The 15,391-nt window shown below is 41.0% G+C and overlaps 1 protein-coding gene across 3 annotated transcripts in view; it reads right to left on the bottom strand.

Annotated features, from left to right (window-relative positions):
* SYT14 (synaptotagmin 14) overlaps nt 1-358 on the bottom strand; it is a 104,662-nt gene extending 104,304 nt beyond the window's left edge. For all 3 annotated transcript variants that reach the window (XM_075496347.1, XM_075496349.1, XM_075496348.1), the window contains exon 1: nt 87-358. In XM_075496347.1, the coding sequence (XP_075352462.1) occupies nt 87-99 (13 nt within the window). In that variant the 5' untranslated portion in view covers nt 100-358. The remainder of the gene's footprint in view (nt 1-86) is intronic.
* Between the last annotated feature and the right edge of the window lie 15,033 nt (nt 359-15,391).

Here is a 15,391-nt window from a genome sequence, read left to right as displayed (position 1 = left end):
CCGTGCCCGGGGGAGGAGAGGGAGAGGAGGGGGCTGGGGGAGGGGAGCGATTCGGGGCGAGAGGAGCCCGTTATTGGCCTACTTACCATCAATCGCCATGATCCCCGGGGTGGGCCGTACCAAGTGGAGCGCACGCAGGAGAGGCGCTGGCAGGCGCCGCGGCTGCGAGACGGGAGCGCCGGGCGGGGGCGGCGGGGAGGGGGGGGCGGGCCGGCGGAGCGTGCCGGGGAGCGTGACTCCTCCTCCTCCTCCTCCTCCTCCTTACCCCCGCCCGCCGCCGCCGCCGCCGCCGCCGCCGCCGCCCTGCGCGCGCGCCCCCGCTCGCGCTCGAACGGCGGCCGTTGGAGCGGCGGGGCTCGCCGCCTGGCGCGCGCGCCCGCCCACAGCGGGCGGGAGAGCCACCGCCCCGCCCCGCCCCGCCCCGCCCCGTCCCTCAGCGGCCGGTGGTGCGGGGGGTGCTGAGCACCCCCCGGGTTTGGGGAGAAAATGAGGATTTTCGTCAAGGGGAGATCTCCTCACTTTCCATGGCTCTCTTTCGTGGGTTTTCTTCCCAAAGCTGTTGGTTGAAACAGAAAGCAGAGCTGTTGCACCACCAGTTTCAGTCAGGCTGTGGTTCCGTAAACACCTCCAGAACTTCACGCACCCAGCACCTGCAGTCAAGCAGGAGCTTCCCTCTGTTCGTACAGGGACGACCGCACTGACTGCCCGTACAGCCCCGTAAAAATGCTGAAAAAAGCCTTGCTTTTGCTAAGTAAAGCAGCTGAAAGAGAGGAAATGTCAGAATTAAAAGTTGCCTGTGCTGTCTTGGCTTGCTCCACGGCGCAGGTAATACATCACGACACGGTGCCGCCGCACGATGACAGGCGCTTTTTTTTTCCTTCCATCGTACCTCTGACTGACTTGGTGCACAAGACAGATGGCATCTGAGAGTGAATCAGGATCCTGTGGTGAATAAAGATACTGTAAAACGCGGGTTTGGTGGCTTCCATTTCTAACCGTAACGTTCTGCAACCGTAGCGTCTGATTTCCCATAGTTTTGGGGCTGTAATACTGAAATATTCTGCCGTGGAGCCACATTCACAAGCACGCTATGTATCTTCAGAAGGGCTTGACACCTTCAAATCTATGGCAACCTTCAACAAATGCTTGAGGTGAATTTAATGCTAAAAGGGATTTGAAGAAATGAGAGGAGGTTAATGGATGTGCAGTACGTTACACAGGGTTGGGGGTTTTTTTGAGGGGTAGGGTGTTTCCTCATTGAAGCTTGGCTATGGCAGGCCCTGTTCTGTGGCTACACCCTCTGTTCACTCCTCCTTTCCACGCCTCAGGTCCTGCCTCTGTTGCTACTCTTTCCTCTGTCCCACCTGCAACAGGTCCTTCCTCTCCTTTCCATGCCTTTTCCTCAGCTCCCTCGCCCTTGGACCAGCCTCTCGTCCCCTGGGAGTTGTTGTCCCACCCAGGACAGCCGCCTTCTGCGCTCTCCTCCTCGCCTCCCAGAAGCTCCATGCAAAAGGAGCAGCACAGTGAGCAAAGGGGACAGGGTCTCACAAGGCCCCGCGGCGCTTGCCACAAGGATCCTCGCAGCCAGAAGGACGTCTGAGCCACGCCATGCATGGCCTGCGACCAACAGAGAAAACAGCCGAGCAGACCGGTTGTGTTACGGATTTTATATCGTGAAAGACAACAATATGTACGTAAAACTCTGTTGCTGTGTAGGAAAGTCCCGCTAGTATTTGGAGCTGTAAGGAAACAGAACATGTTAGTACGTTGGTCTCTTCTCCCATGTAACAAGCCATAGGACAAGAGGAAATGGCCTACAAGTTGTGCCAGGAGAGGTTTAGGTTGGATATTAGGAAAAATTTCTTCCCCGAAAGGGTTATCAAGCATTGGAACAGGCTGCCCAGGGAAGTGGTTGAGTCACCATCCCTGGAAGTACTTAAAAGACTTTTGGATGAGGTGCTTAGGGACATGGTATAGTGGTGGTCTTGGTAGTGCTAGGTTAACGGTTGGACTTGATGATCTTAAAGGTCTTTTCCAACCTAAACGATTCTATGATTCTATGCGAACAAGTTTTTCAGACATGTATGGACTGGCCAAACAGGCAAATTTTCACAAGATCGTCAGGAGGAATATCTTTGGTACCAATATATTCTTTCTGCCAAATGTTAAGTCACTGTTCAAATCCTGGAAGCATTAATCTCCTTCAGCCTAGCAACCTTCAGAAATGTTTTGTCATATGGAAAAATCAATGTGTTTTATCAATTTCATTCTTCACCTCAGTTAGAAAAAGCAACTTAAAAGTGAGGAGTTTAAAAGCAAAGTCAGCCTGAGCAAAATGGCCATCTTGGAAAACATGAGCCCCAAATGACAGACATATGTCAAGACAAGAAGCCACTGTAAAAAGCATCTTAAAAGAGAAAATGTCAGCAGAGATTAATGGCAAATATATTTCTGTGGACCAGCACTGACATTTACCTCAAATACCCCAATGATTTTCTATTTGTTCCTAGAAAGTGTTCCAGCTCTGAAGTTTTCTATACAATTTGTCTTGATAGCCATCTTTCTGACAGTATTACTGTATTGAGCACAGGAACGAAGACTCCTGTGGGATCAAGTACATAGTTAGAGTTATTATTCTTCTCTACTTTTTTTTTTTATTTATTTCTCCCCCTGCTTTTGGAAGCATCCCAGTCACTGATGTCAGCAAAACTTCCCAGGGCACAGACGTCCACCCATATAGAATCCGAGATTCAGTTTGCGAGATGTTTAAAAAGTCATCTAAAATTTTTGGAGAGCCTCACATGTAATCACATTTCTGTGATTCACTTATGCAATTGACATAGTGGGATGCAGAAGTTCGTATCATTGGACAAACTCTTTTTGAGGGTGAGGAATGAATATATGTTTGTAAATTAGTAACATTATGATTGGAACTCTTAGTCCAGGCTTTTGGTTTTCAAACACAAAAGAAACACGCAATTTCAACCAAAGCAGTGATTTGCTCAGTTTGGAAAAACAGTTTCAGGACAAGAGTAACAAACATCACATCAACAAAAAGTTGGTATGAAAAGTAAGTGTGAGGAACCAAAATGTGACTTTTCAGACCTGTGCTGAATCAAAGCTGTTCTATTTGTGCTTTAGTTTCACAAGCACATGTTTAACATTTCTAAGCTTTATTCAAACATCAGATACTCCTGCCCACCACCATAAGAGTCTCATTTTTCCGCGTTACCAGGAGGGACAAATCTTGAACAAACTTCCAAAATTCAGCTATTTTGGTTTTGTTCCCATGGTATAATTGCAACAGTGTAAGCTATAGCTTCATCCATTCCCTGCATAAAAGAGCACAGCTGATCAGTTCTGGATGTGTCAGAGGCTTTCTGCTAAATCCAATGGGCAATTCTTTCTGCTGGAAGCATTTCATGTGATCCTGTGAGTCTGCCATGTGCAGAAAAGGACAGCTGCACACAAACGTGACTGCAGCTCAACGTGAGACCTAAAGCAACAGTGATAAATCAGTAGTGTGCAAACGATTCAGAGGTTTTCAAGAGTTTTCTACCAAAGGGAAGAAGTAGCACCTGTTGTGACGACAAATTTGCTGACAACAAGTTTGCCTCGCTAATACAACTAACTAACACGTACAGGATAAATTTTATCTCGTAAACCCTAAAGCTTTCAGCAAACTACCTACACAGGAGAAACTTCTCCCACTGCGCTGATGTGAAGCCACTTTGGCGATTAAAATTGAAAGCTGCTGGAAACTTTGACATGAGGGCCATAGGAGGATAAATACATTACAGATCATTAAGGTCTCAGTTACTAGGAAAACATGTACAGTAATAGAATATTATATAAGTATATGTATGACATATAGTATATGTGTGTGTGTGTATATATATATATATAGCAGGGGCACATAATTCCATTTTAAGACCAAGCCTGTTTAATATATCTTAGTGCCATTGTTTATATACTTTTTTAATGTGTGTTCGTTATATAAAAATATTTGCTTTTTCTGACTAGAACTCTGCACCGATTTTTCTCAAAACCAGCAAATATCTTATGGGAGATTACCTCATAATTCTAAGTTATCTGATCCTTGTTATAAACTGATTCTTTGCACATTTAAGGCGTGATCCATGACAAACCTATTTGGATTTTCTCTTCCACTGTAGCGATAATCTTAGTATTAAAACAGATATGATTAAAGAGCCTATGCTTAATGAAGACATGGAATATATGAAAACCATAGCATATATGAATGAAAAGACTAACTGAAGGGTTAGAAAATACAGGCTATCGGCAACCAGAAAGGTTGAAGTCCTAAATTAGTAGTCTGCTAATTAAGATGCCAGACAGATAAGCTATCTATAATCATTATGATGTGAACAAAATGAGTTCACAATTAAACAAACAGTGGAAGAAAGCTTCGAACAGCTGGATGTAAATTTTCCAATGGAATGTTGCCATTTCATTCGGATGTAGGTACTTTGCAGAAAATAATGGTTTCACTGAAATGCCATTGGGGAGGGGAGCAAAATTAAGAGCATATGCAAGGTCTTTCATTTCAGAAAAAACTTTTAGTCTCAAGCCTTTTTACTTCGTATTATATTTTAACATAATACTGGCATTTAAATGAACCGTCTTGATTTTATCAATACAAAATCTTTCCGTTAGAAAACTCAACCCTTTGTTAAAGTTTCACTTTATGGGGTATTCCGAGAGTGTGTGTGCACACGCACACCCACACCTGTGTTTGTGTGTGTGTATGTGTGCATTTTCTCAGGTTGTATTTCAATCTGGAATGCAAACAGATTTTGAAAGAATAAATCAAAACTCCCACAAAACTAAAATTCTGGTTTTTTAACCAGGAGCCTTACAAAAGTCCCAGCAAGAAGCAGAATGATGTGCAGTTCTAGGGTAGTCTATCCTTGCAGATTATTTACAGGAATGCAAAAAAATCTGGTGCGGCAATGTTGAAACAAAGAGGCAAACAGACAAACCCAGAAGCTCTAACCCATAATGTTGAAGTTAAAACGTGACCTCTGAGATATCTTCAAGAGATATCTCCCAAAGATATTGTTGCTCCAGCAGATGAAAAGATGGCTAAGAATTATAATACAGTGCTGTGCCCTAATTGATTCGGGATATCAGTTTACAACTTTCCTTAAGAATTTTTGGCAGCAATTTTGTGAACACTGCCAATCAGATTTGCAACTTAATGTCCATCCAGATTAGCTTCTCACACAAAGTGTTCTTTATTAGGACATTAAATACCTGACCTTTCAATATTAAGGTTTGCATTATCAGGTTGTTGGCACTAAGTAAATAAGCTGTGACTCTTAGTCTTAGTTTCTCATAGTTTTTGAAAGCTAGGAAAGACAGCCTGGGCCCTCTGGCAGAAATTGCATAGCTACATCTGGTAAGAGCGATCTACCAGATACCCTCAAGTCTGCAATTGTTGGAAAAGGATCATAAACCTGACTCTTGAAGCGAATGATTTGGCCAAATACCATTCAGTGTTTAACTTCATATTCATGAATAAATGATTGAGAAACTGGAAAAGTATATTTCCAGCAACACCTTCCTCCTGCCAAATTCGGGACTCCACAAGGTCAGATTTCCAAGTAGGATGCAGTTGGAAAAGCTCCTATGCGCTAAGGCAAAGAGCAAAGATTTTTGTTCAGTTTCACATTATTAATCTATGGGCAATGCATCTGCTACAGAAATAAAAACTGAAAACATAAATAAAGCCATGAATTTTGGTGCCTAATTATTCTAACTTATGTTCAGTTAGCCACGAGTCACATGCAGGCTTCAGAGCTGGATAACTTAGATAATGACTCTTGTTGGTACCCTCGTAAAAAACTTAACTGGCTGAAGTTACTAAAGTAAACATTATTCCACTGCGTTACCTTGCACTGTTCCAAAACAAAAGCATCATGAAGACACGGCTAGGACTGTTAAGTGCGATTCCAAAGAAATGTGCCTATCAATGAGCACATGTGCTCATACAAACCACAGAAATCATAAACCAAAACTGTGCCAAAAAATCCTGTGCTAAATTAATCCAAAATCCATGTGGACATGCCTGTTTTTCCATGAGAAGCTGAACTAATGAAGCGGGTTTCCTGCAGACGTAGTTCTTCACCACTTATCTGCATCCCCCCTCAGTGGGATGGTCCTAGCTCACCCCCATGACATCCTCTGTTACATCCCCAGCAAAAAAAGCACGTTGCAATTATTCCAGAGCTTTGCACATGCTGTTTGAAGAGTCAAGAAGCTGCCAAACAAAGACCAAATGATGAATTGTCATGATTGATGAATTCTCCTGGCTTTTTCTTCAATGGGAGCACTGATTTCATTCTCTCTTTCCTCTACATGGAAGTTAGTTTCCATGAAACTAGAAGGAACCTAATTATCTCTGGGATCTTGATGAACTTGACCAACCGTTTCAAAGCTGAGGCTTCCCTCAGCTTTGACAGGCAGAAGCATTTGGCAAAGAGAGCATGTTCACATAAGCCTCGTTTGCTTGGGAAATCAGGCTAAAAATCCTGAAGCCCAGCAAATGGCCTACGCAACTCCAGCAAAACATGAAAAATGAGCCATTCAGCCACACTTGCAAAATAATACATACAATTTAATACAAATGAACAACAACAAAAAAATCTTGCTTTTTCAAAGACAAGTATCACGTATGAATCTCTTAACATACAAGTGGATGGGAATTATGGTACTTTCTTACAGAACAGTTCTATGGACTTCTAATTAGAGAAACCATAGCATACAATAATGATATGAAAATAGGCAGATACGTAGCATGAACAAACAGCCATTCAGAAAGTCATGTCTATTTTTTTTTTAATGGAATAAATCTTCTTCATCAAAAAGCCATCAAAGGTAATACCATGGAACAAAACCAAATTCAATTTCCGTTATTCATACTTAAAATATTAAAAGGGGATGGGAAGATACGATCCAGCTCTCCTGGAGGGCTATTTTTAGAAGGAACAAGATCCTGGATGCTAACAGAGCCTACTGGTCTGCTTCATGCCAGCACAAAATGAATGACCTTGCTCTTACGACCTGGTCTGATAGAGATGAGAGGCAGCAAACGGTTTGAATGGCGACTGAGCTGCATCAAGCTGTAAAACCGTAGCATACACAGAGGCAGAGCTGAAGTTGTCACAGTGTTGGTTACTAAAACGTATTAATCTCAAATTGCTTGAATGGTACAAGGGTTTTTCTGCCAGCGTGTTCTTAAAGCTGATTGCTCACCGACTGGCGCGGAGAATACGAGAGTGGGAGAGATTCACCTCCCTGTGGCCCAGGGAGCTCGTAAAAGTGGTGCACGCACAGGCGGTGGTGGCAGCACAGGGAGTTAATTGTCCTCCCAAGGAAGGGGAAATTATAGCAGATTCACAAAGTGGTTTGCGGTGTTAGTGACTTACAGCATGTATGCCAGTCCTGTTTTATTGACTAGCCCTGGCCAAATCTACCCACGGTTGCTGTTCTTGGCTAACCCTGACGAAGTCATTCCCGTTGCCATGAAACAGCTTCCTTCGCTCTCACCCTTCATCTCCCTCTAATTGCCTCTTCTAGTGCACTCTCTGATCTTCTGCTTTGTTTCTCTGCCCTCCCACCTGTAACCTGGTTAGCTCGAAGCCGCCACTTCTGGATTGCATGGAGTACTTTTGTGTAGCTGCTCTGCATGTAAAGGAGGAGAAACTGGTCTCTGTAGAGAAGGATGACAGTATCTATTAACAAAAGAAAGTGCTTGACAAACACTGTCCCCTTAGCAACCAGATAAGGCTGTAGCCGCAGCCAGACCTCTTAGGGTCTTGCTGGAACGAACTGGTATCCTTAACCGTTCCTACTGGGAGGCGTGTGCAGAGTATATAATGTGCATTTAATTTCTTTGTAATTGCAGTGACTTATTTTGTGTATGCTCCTGCACAGCTGAGAGCTCAAGCCTGTGGAGTACTCAGTACTTTCCTTTCCCATTGGACGTAGCCCCTAGGAGCAGTATTGTAAAAGTTATTTTAAAAGTAATAAGGGTTCAAAAGGCTGCATCCATCTAATTTCATGCTTCTTTTTACTGATAAAAGCTTTAGCGTGCCTTTTAATTATTTCAAATATTCCAAAGGTATACAGCAACATATTATCTACTCTGATTTTTGGACTCAGCAGAGCTGTTCTTAATGCTGTTTCTGAACATATGTTCTGTTCTTACTTTTAAAATAACTACCAGAATATGTCATTCATTCTGATGGCACCACAACTATTCTATTGATGCATTAATGACACTACTGAATCTAAAGAAACATCTTTACTAAAAATGTATGCAACCTGCAGAATTGTTAAAATCATTGTTAAATGCAGATACCTAGTTAAATACATTTTTGATTAACATTTCTATTGCCTTATTAAAAGAGTTCCTTCCATGAAAAAAACCACATTATACGTAAACTGGAAGTATAGTCCTGTTTCTTTTAAAGATTACTCCTTTGTACAATTACAGCAAGATTAAGAATTCTGCAGAAGAGCTGTAGAATCACAAAGTTAAAGTATTATTTGTATGAAGTACTCAGGCTTTACCTACATCTTTTAAGGTAATTAATAAAAAGCTACTGAATTAGTTCATTAAAACCATTTTATATTTGCTAGTTTAAGCATGTCATTTTGAAAATTTCCCAACTTCCAGTCTGGCTGGTTTTTAGCAGAAACTTCCATAAATATTTCTGAAATGCAAATACTCTCCAATGGGGAACTTCACAGAGGCAGAAATGATAAAAAAAAGAAAACTCAGTAACAAACTAATCTGATGTTAGTTTGCAACTGAAGTACGTCAAACAAGCTGTTTAAAAGCCAATCAACTAACCTGCTTTCTCCTTCCCTAAGACCCAGCTTCTTCCATTAGAAGAAACAAAGTGATATATATTCTAGTCTGACCTCCTTAATTCCCTTCCAGCCTGAATTATTCTCTGATCCTACCGATACCCCATGGTAACAAAGAATTCCAATACTGCAAACTCACATTGAACTGAGGAGGTTGTATACGGAGAAATAGCTCCAACCCTAGAACAGCAGGTAAGCCAACATGATTCCCCCAGGGATGCTGGCACTAGGCAGAGCTGCCAGGGCATGATGGCACTAGAACAGGATTGGTTTGGTAGGGGAAGGGATGAGCTGTGTTTGTGATGTATGGAAACATATGATGGGGCAGTAATGCATTAGCCACATAGCTTTAAAAGCTTTATTTCTGCTTGATGTGAGTTTGACTTTGGCATAAATTTACTTTAGCCATCTAAAAGTTTTTCACAAAAAGATGTATCTTAATTTCTCTGCTTTTCAAAAAGCTTAAGGTAGACATATTGAAATAAAACAGTGCTTAATTTCAGATGTATTAAATGTCCATCTCGTACTCACATCTTTTCCAAAAGAGGTAGATACACAAGTACCTTTGGGAAAAAATGTAATGGAAAATTCAAAGGAAATGTGAAAAATATTCACAAATCTGCTACAAAACTTAAAAAAACTATCTTAAAAACCAAGTTACTGTGCTGGGTTTTTTAATTACAGTATTGTTAAAACTGTGAGGCAACAGCTGTCTAGAATGGTGCTTTCTAACTTTCTGCCTTTTTTGTCCCTCTCCAATATTAAACTTATTTTTCATTCTTTCCAGCTACACGTTACCCCGCATCTGGAACCTCTCCACTACTGATCTCAATCTGCACAATTACTTTGCCTTGGCACCTCTTGTTGGCTCCCAAAATTGTTTTCAGTCCAAGAGGTGGTCCAAGTGAAAGCTGTATTCTGCACCACCATTTTCTTTGCCAATTCTCCCAAAGTCATTGGTCCTTGTTGCTGGTTATCATCTGTGTGCTTCATTCCCTCTCCTCTACACACACTTGGTGTCCTTGGTAGGTCATTCGTTGGCTTTGCATTTCATTTGAACCCACTCCCAAGCCTCACCTTTGATATTCTTCCAACCGCAGCCTGTGTGACTCTCCAAAAGAGAAAAGTACTCCACTGGAATTATATCACTATAGTTTAGGACAGGCTCTGGCCCTCCTTTAAATTATTTAATGAGATTAATCATTTGTTGCATAATAGAATATTTTAGTCGAAGAGAAATCAAGTTCCTTTGGTTACATCTTCATTGTACTGATCCCCACAATACTATTGCAAGGTAAGGAAATGAAATTTCCTTTATTTTACAGATAAATAACAGTGATATAGAAGCTGTAACCACATTGCTCAATAAAACAGGACCAGGGACCATCCTGTTGCTCTGGGGTCAGTTGGCACAGCGTGGATGTCTCCATACTGTGCATGGCCCTGGGTTCTTTTTTGATCTCATGAAGTGCCTCTGTGGTCCTAAGACATTATTATTGTATACATGATTTTTTTCTACTCAAAATGTCTCAGATAGTGTAAGAGCTACATGCAGTCCATCAGAGTGTATATTCATGGCATTTATTGATATGTGGGTAGGTGTTGCATGCCATTGGGCATGTTATGATGGTACAAAGAGGTAGTTATGGGTCAGAAGTCTGCTGGGAATGTGTTGGAGAACTACATAGGGTACAGGGACCTGGTACAGGTTTTTCTGTACCACCCAGTGGCAAGAATTTTGGTGTGACAAATGGTTTAGATGCTTTTTATGAGGCTAAGGAGCGCTCTTTCCTGAAGCAGGGCTCTGTATCCCTTAAAATAGACTTACTGGGTGGTCTGGATGTACTATAGTCACTTTGCCCAGCCATGAAAATCCAATGGAGTATGTTTTTCTTACACTAATTAAATGCAAGGGACATGTCTAGGATGTAAACTTACGCATCACAAGTTGTATTTCAGGGTATGGGTAACACAATGACACTGATACCAGGCAATTCATAACATGGAAGATGACACCATTGTAAAACAATTTGGCTTTGTTCATTCTCTCTATGGAAAAGTTGCCTCCATAAGCCATTAAGGAATTTATGTTCAAACAGATCTCTTCTTCAGCAATGTTTCTCTGGTGGCTGAGTTCCCTTGGGTTAGTATTTTTTAATGAAAAGTGCACTGGTATTTCTATTACATGTCTCTAGCCTAAAATATGGTTTGAAACAGAAACAAGTGCCTACTCATTTAGCTATTAAAGTAAGTGGATAAGATTCACAATTCATGAACTGTGAGTTAATATACAAACTGAATTAATGAACTTACACAAATTCATAGACTTACGTTACAGGAATTAATATACAAACTGCAAGAGGAGATAACATATGGGGCCTGATGTTGCATGGAAACACTGTGCCACTCAACTATATGTTAACATTGCTATCAGAAACAGACAAACAGAAATCCAGCATATTCAATTTAGCAGACCAGTGCCATCATTTAATCCATCCAAATGACTAGTACTACTAGACCTTTTCCTTGGCACAGAGTACAATTCTCTTAGTTAAGGCAAATCTGCCTAAGTCTAGACAGCCAGCATTCAAGTGAAAGCTTTTTCCTACCATGACAGCACAGCAAACAGAGGTTGGAGCTTACATTCTGATGTCGTGATGGGTTATAGACCACAAAATATTCTTGCTTGATGAAAAAAATAGCATGTAGGTAGGGTACCTGATGATTATTGAAGCATAAGCAGTGGGGTTTTTTGTCTTCTCATCCTTCCTCAGATATAAAACATGCCCATTAGGATTATTTCTTCCCATTGGTGACCAGCTTTATAAAACTACCCTGCTTCATTTTATCAGCATACTGAAACTACATCTCACTGAAGTCAATGCTGCTGCACCAAACGAGAATTAGGAAAGTGACTGCGTTTTGCAATAGTGACACAACAGAGGACAACTGGTCACAAGAAAATCACGACATACCCTCCTGCCACTTATAATTAACTTTTCCTTGGAATGAGAGGAACATGCTGTCCTGTTGTAAAAATATCAGTGTGCTTGGTTGTGAGCCAGAGTCAGTGATAAATACTTTTCTGATTACAGCCAGCAACTTAATTTACAAGCATCTGATTAAAAAAAAAAAACAACCAAGCTTTCAGAAAATACAGCCATATAAACAAGACAATTGTGATCTAATGCACCGAGCCCATGATTGGAGTCGTAAGACCTGATAGTCCCACTGCTGCCACTAACCTGCTGTATGACCATGAGCAAGTCATTGGATGTCTCTATCTCCGTTACTGTGAGTTGGTAATTAGCTACCTTTGGACACGGATTAGAGAGCTAGGCTTCAACTGCGATCTATGGATAAAGTGTCCTGTTTATACAGAAAAAGTTTCCATCATTTTAAGGAGAGATTTACAGATTCAACAGTTGCCACTCTGGAACTGAGCTATACCTTGTCTGCAGGTGTTTTTACTGGGAAATTTTAGCAGCATTATATGCCCACGTGATATGATTAAGGCCAAAGGAGTAAAGATAATCCAGCTTTATGCAAAATAAGATCCATGCTGTGCAAGTCCCACGCACAGGTTTTGCCACAAAATATACTGGTCTTCTAAAAGTCTGCATTTGCTTTAAGCCAGCATATTAGAACTGTATCAAACCAGCAAAATGAGTATCATTTATCTCCTGAGTTAATGATCAGACATTTATTTTTAAAGATAATATACTGCTCTGTGTCCTAAATGAGCCAGCAATACGTAATTGAACAGAAAGTATGCAATTACGTGCTGATGTTCAGTAGGCAGAGAACAGTCCTGAGTGACTCCAGTGATAAACGTATCATTGTATAAAAAAATGCATTGAGCCATAACATCAAAGTTAAATGCCAACCCTCTAAAACTTTCTGCTTCTGGAAAGGAAATAAGCAAACATTTGCCATCGCTGCCTGCAAATGACCACATAGCCTTTTTAGTAATAACTCTAATGGGGTGAGCCTTTTAGCACTCCATTATTTTGGTTGTCCAACTTTCCCTATAAAATCTTGTTTTCAATTGCTCATAGAGTTGGCAAATTTAAAACATTTGCCCGACATTTTCTATCATTAGTCTCAGCTTTAAGAGTAACATTTTGGAAAGTTTAGACAAACTTTTTGCTGTTTGTGAGAGTGTGCTTAGGGAAAAAGGTTGTTTCAATAACATTAACCTATTAACGCTTCTCTTGCCCCTGTCTGTTGGCTCTACTACTTCCCTGGTTCAGTACAGGAATTTGTAACAAGTCAAAGTCTAAATCCACCATATCTTTCACGGTCCCCTGTGGAAGCCACAGTAAACTACCGTTTCTACAGATGCAGCAGAATCTGGAAGTTTGCTCTGAAAATGTCAGTGCATTTCATTAAATGTGCCCACATTGTTCTGAAGTAACCAAAGACACCAAAACACATGGGGAATGGATCTTTGCTTTCCGGGTGCATGCTTGTTTTCATTGGAGCCTTCTCTGATTCAGAGCACAGACGGAAGAGAGCTCTTAAATCAGAATCCTTCTTATTTTGTTAAGGAAAGTCTTCTCTGCAAAACTCATATCCTTTATTTTAGAAACCGTAAGATGTGCACTGTAATAGATGAGGAGCTGTAGGGAGAGAAAGAATAGCTTTCTTGATAAAGAACTGGGCAGGCATTGGAGAGCTGTGCTTTATTGCGAGCTCTACGACACGTTGCTCATGCTATGCTAGACAAATCAACATTTTTTAGACAGATATTCCTTATACAGCTGATAAGGGAAAGAAAAAATAAAGCTCATGGTTTGCTTTAAAATTGTTTGTCAGAACAGTTTTTCATAGGTTATCTTTCCAAATTTTCTCGATTTCAAAAACAATTTTTAAAATATTTCTGGAAAAGATTGGGTTTTTTTATGCTTTGGATAGGAAAGAGACAAGGAGAGAGAGAAAAAAGCCACATTTCACTTTCATATGTGCATAAATTAAGATCATAAAGCAAAAAAATTCAAAGGATCTGACTTTCAAGCTTTCAAACGCATTATCCCATCTGGCTTACATTTTGCCCAAAGAAATAGATTCTGCTCTCTGGGGACCGGGCGAGAACGCTTAGGAAGCGTGTTCAGCAGAGCCTGAGCAGGCTTTGACCTGCACCGATCCATGGTGGCAGTACAAAAGAGCGCGTAGGAAGCGAGAGGAGGAGTATGGTTGATGAATCCATGCCAGTCTCATTCCACTGGCAAAATCCCCTCTCGGGAAAGGGAAGCTGATGCAGAAGCTCCTGCAGGCTGAAGGCTGCAGCTGTGTGCATGGAGTACTTATGCTAACTGTGCCCAACGTGGGAAAGGATCAGGGGCGGCTTTATCACCGGCACAGTATACCTCTGCTAAACACTCTCATTTTCGCTTGGGGCAGTGAGCAGAATTAAGCTCCGAGAACAGAATCTATTAATATGAATGGAGAGGAAGGATCAGGTTATTTGCTGCCACACGACTTGGAGGTGTCAGAGTTTTTCCACTGCATTTTAAGGTCCTGTTGCTATAGTAGGCGTAGAAGTGCAGAACAGTGAACTGCTGTGCACGGAAGGGACTGGCTCTGAGGAGTTACAGAACAGCGGTTCAAAAAAGGACACAAAGGCAATTACAGAAGCTGCAGGGAAATGAAATATTTTCTTCTTTTATCACAATGCTTGCAGTTCCTGTTTTGACACTGGTGGCACAAGAATAAATGCCAAGAAAAGAAATTTAATCTACATTCAAAGAAACGTGATTTTTAAAAGACAGATCAAACCACATTCTCAATACATGGTGACAGTGTTCTCGAAATCAAGGACTGCTTCATGTAAAAATAGTCACGGATTAGACCTCCCTCCTGAATTTTATCCTAGGATCAATATTTTATGGAACTACTAAACCTGATGTATTTTCATCTTAAAAAAGACAAAATATTATGGATTATATTTACCTGATACTCAGTTCTTGTCGGAGGTAAATAATGCACATAACAAGACACTATGTCTTTAGATACCGCTTTCTTTTGAATCATCTGTTACATAGCTTTATAGAGTTAATTTCAATGCCTGGCAAGCTGAGAGAAAGTGCTATTATTGGGACCCTTTTACAGCTTGGGAAGACAAAGTTAACAAACTTATAACTTCCAAGTACTTACTTACACAGGGACTCCATTTGCAAAAGAATTACATAATGCTACATTTGACTGCAGTTATTCTTAATAACATGTATTTTTTAGGCAGCGGTGCACTTCTAGGGCCCAGGCCAAAAGACCTTGTTCATGCAATGCTCCTTAAAATTTTGAATCTTTAACAGAAGCAGAATGGGATCATTACTATAAAACTATATAAAAATGTACAGACCTTTGATTCTGGATATATTCAGTTTTGCATCACTGAAGGTAAATCTGTTTTGCAAACGCAGAATGATTATGTCTTTACATTTCTGCCAACACCCACCTTAGTTTACTGCTGCTAACAGAGAGGCTATCGCAA

This window comes from Mycteria americana, chromosome 3 (genome assembly GCF_035582795.1).
Source record: "Mycteria americana isolate JAX WOST 10 ecotype Jacksonville Zoo and Gardens chromosome 3, USCA_MyAme_1.0, whole genome shotgun sequence".
In the NCBI taxonomy this organism is placed as follows: Eukaryota; Metazoa; Chordata; class Aves; order Ciconiiformes; family Ciconiidae; genus Mycteria; species Mycteria americana.
The sequence above is the reverse complement of the archived record's forward strand: the minus strand, read 5'-3'. Positions and strand labels throughout refer to the sequence as shown.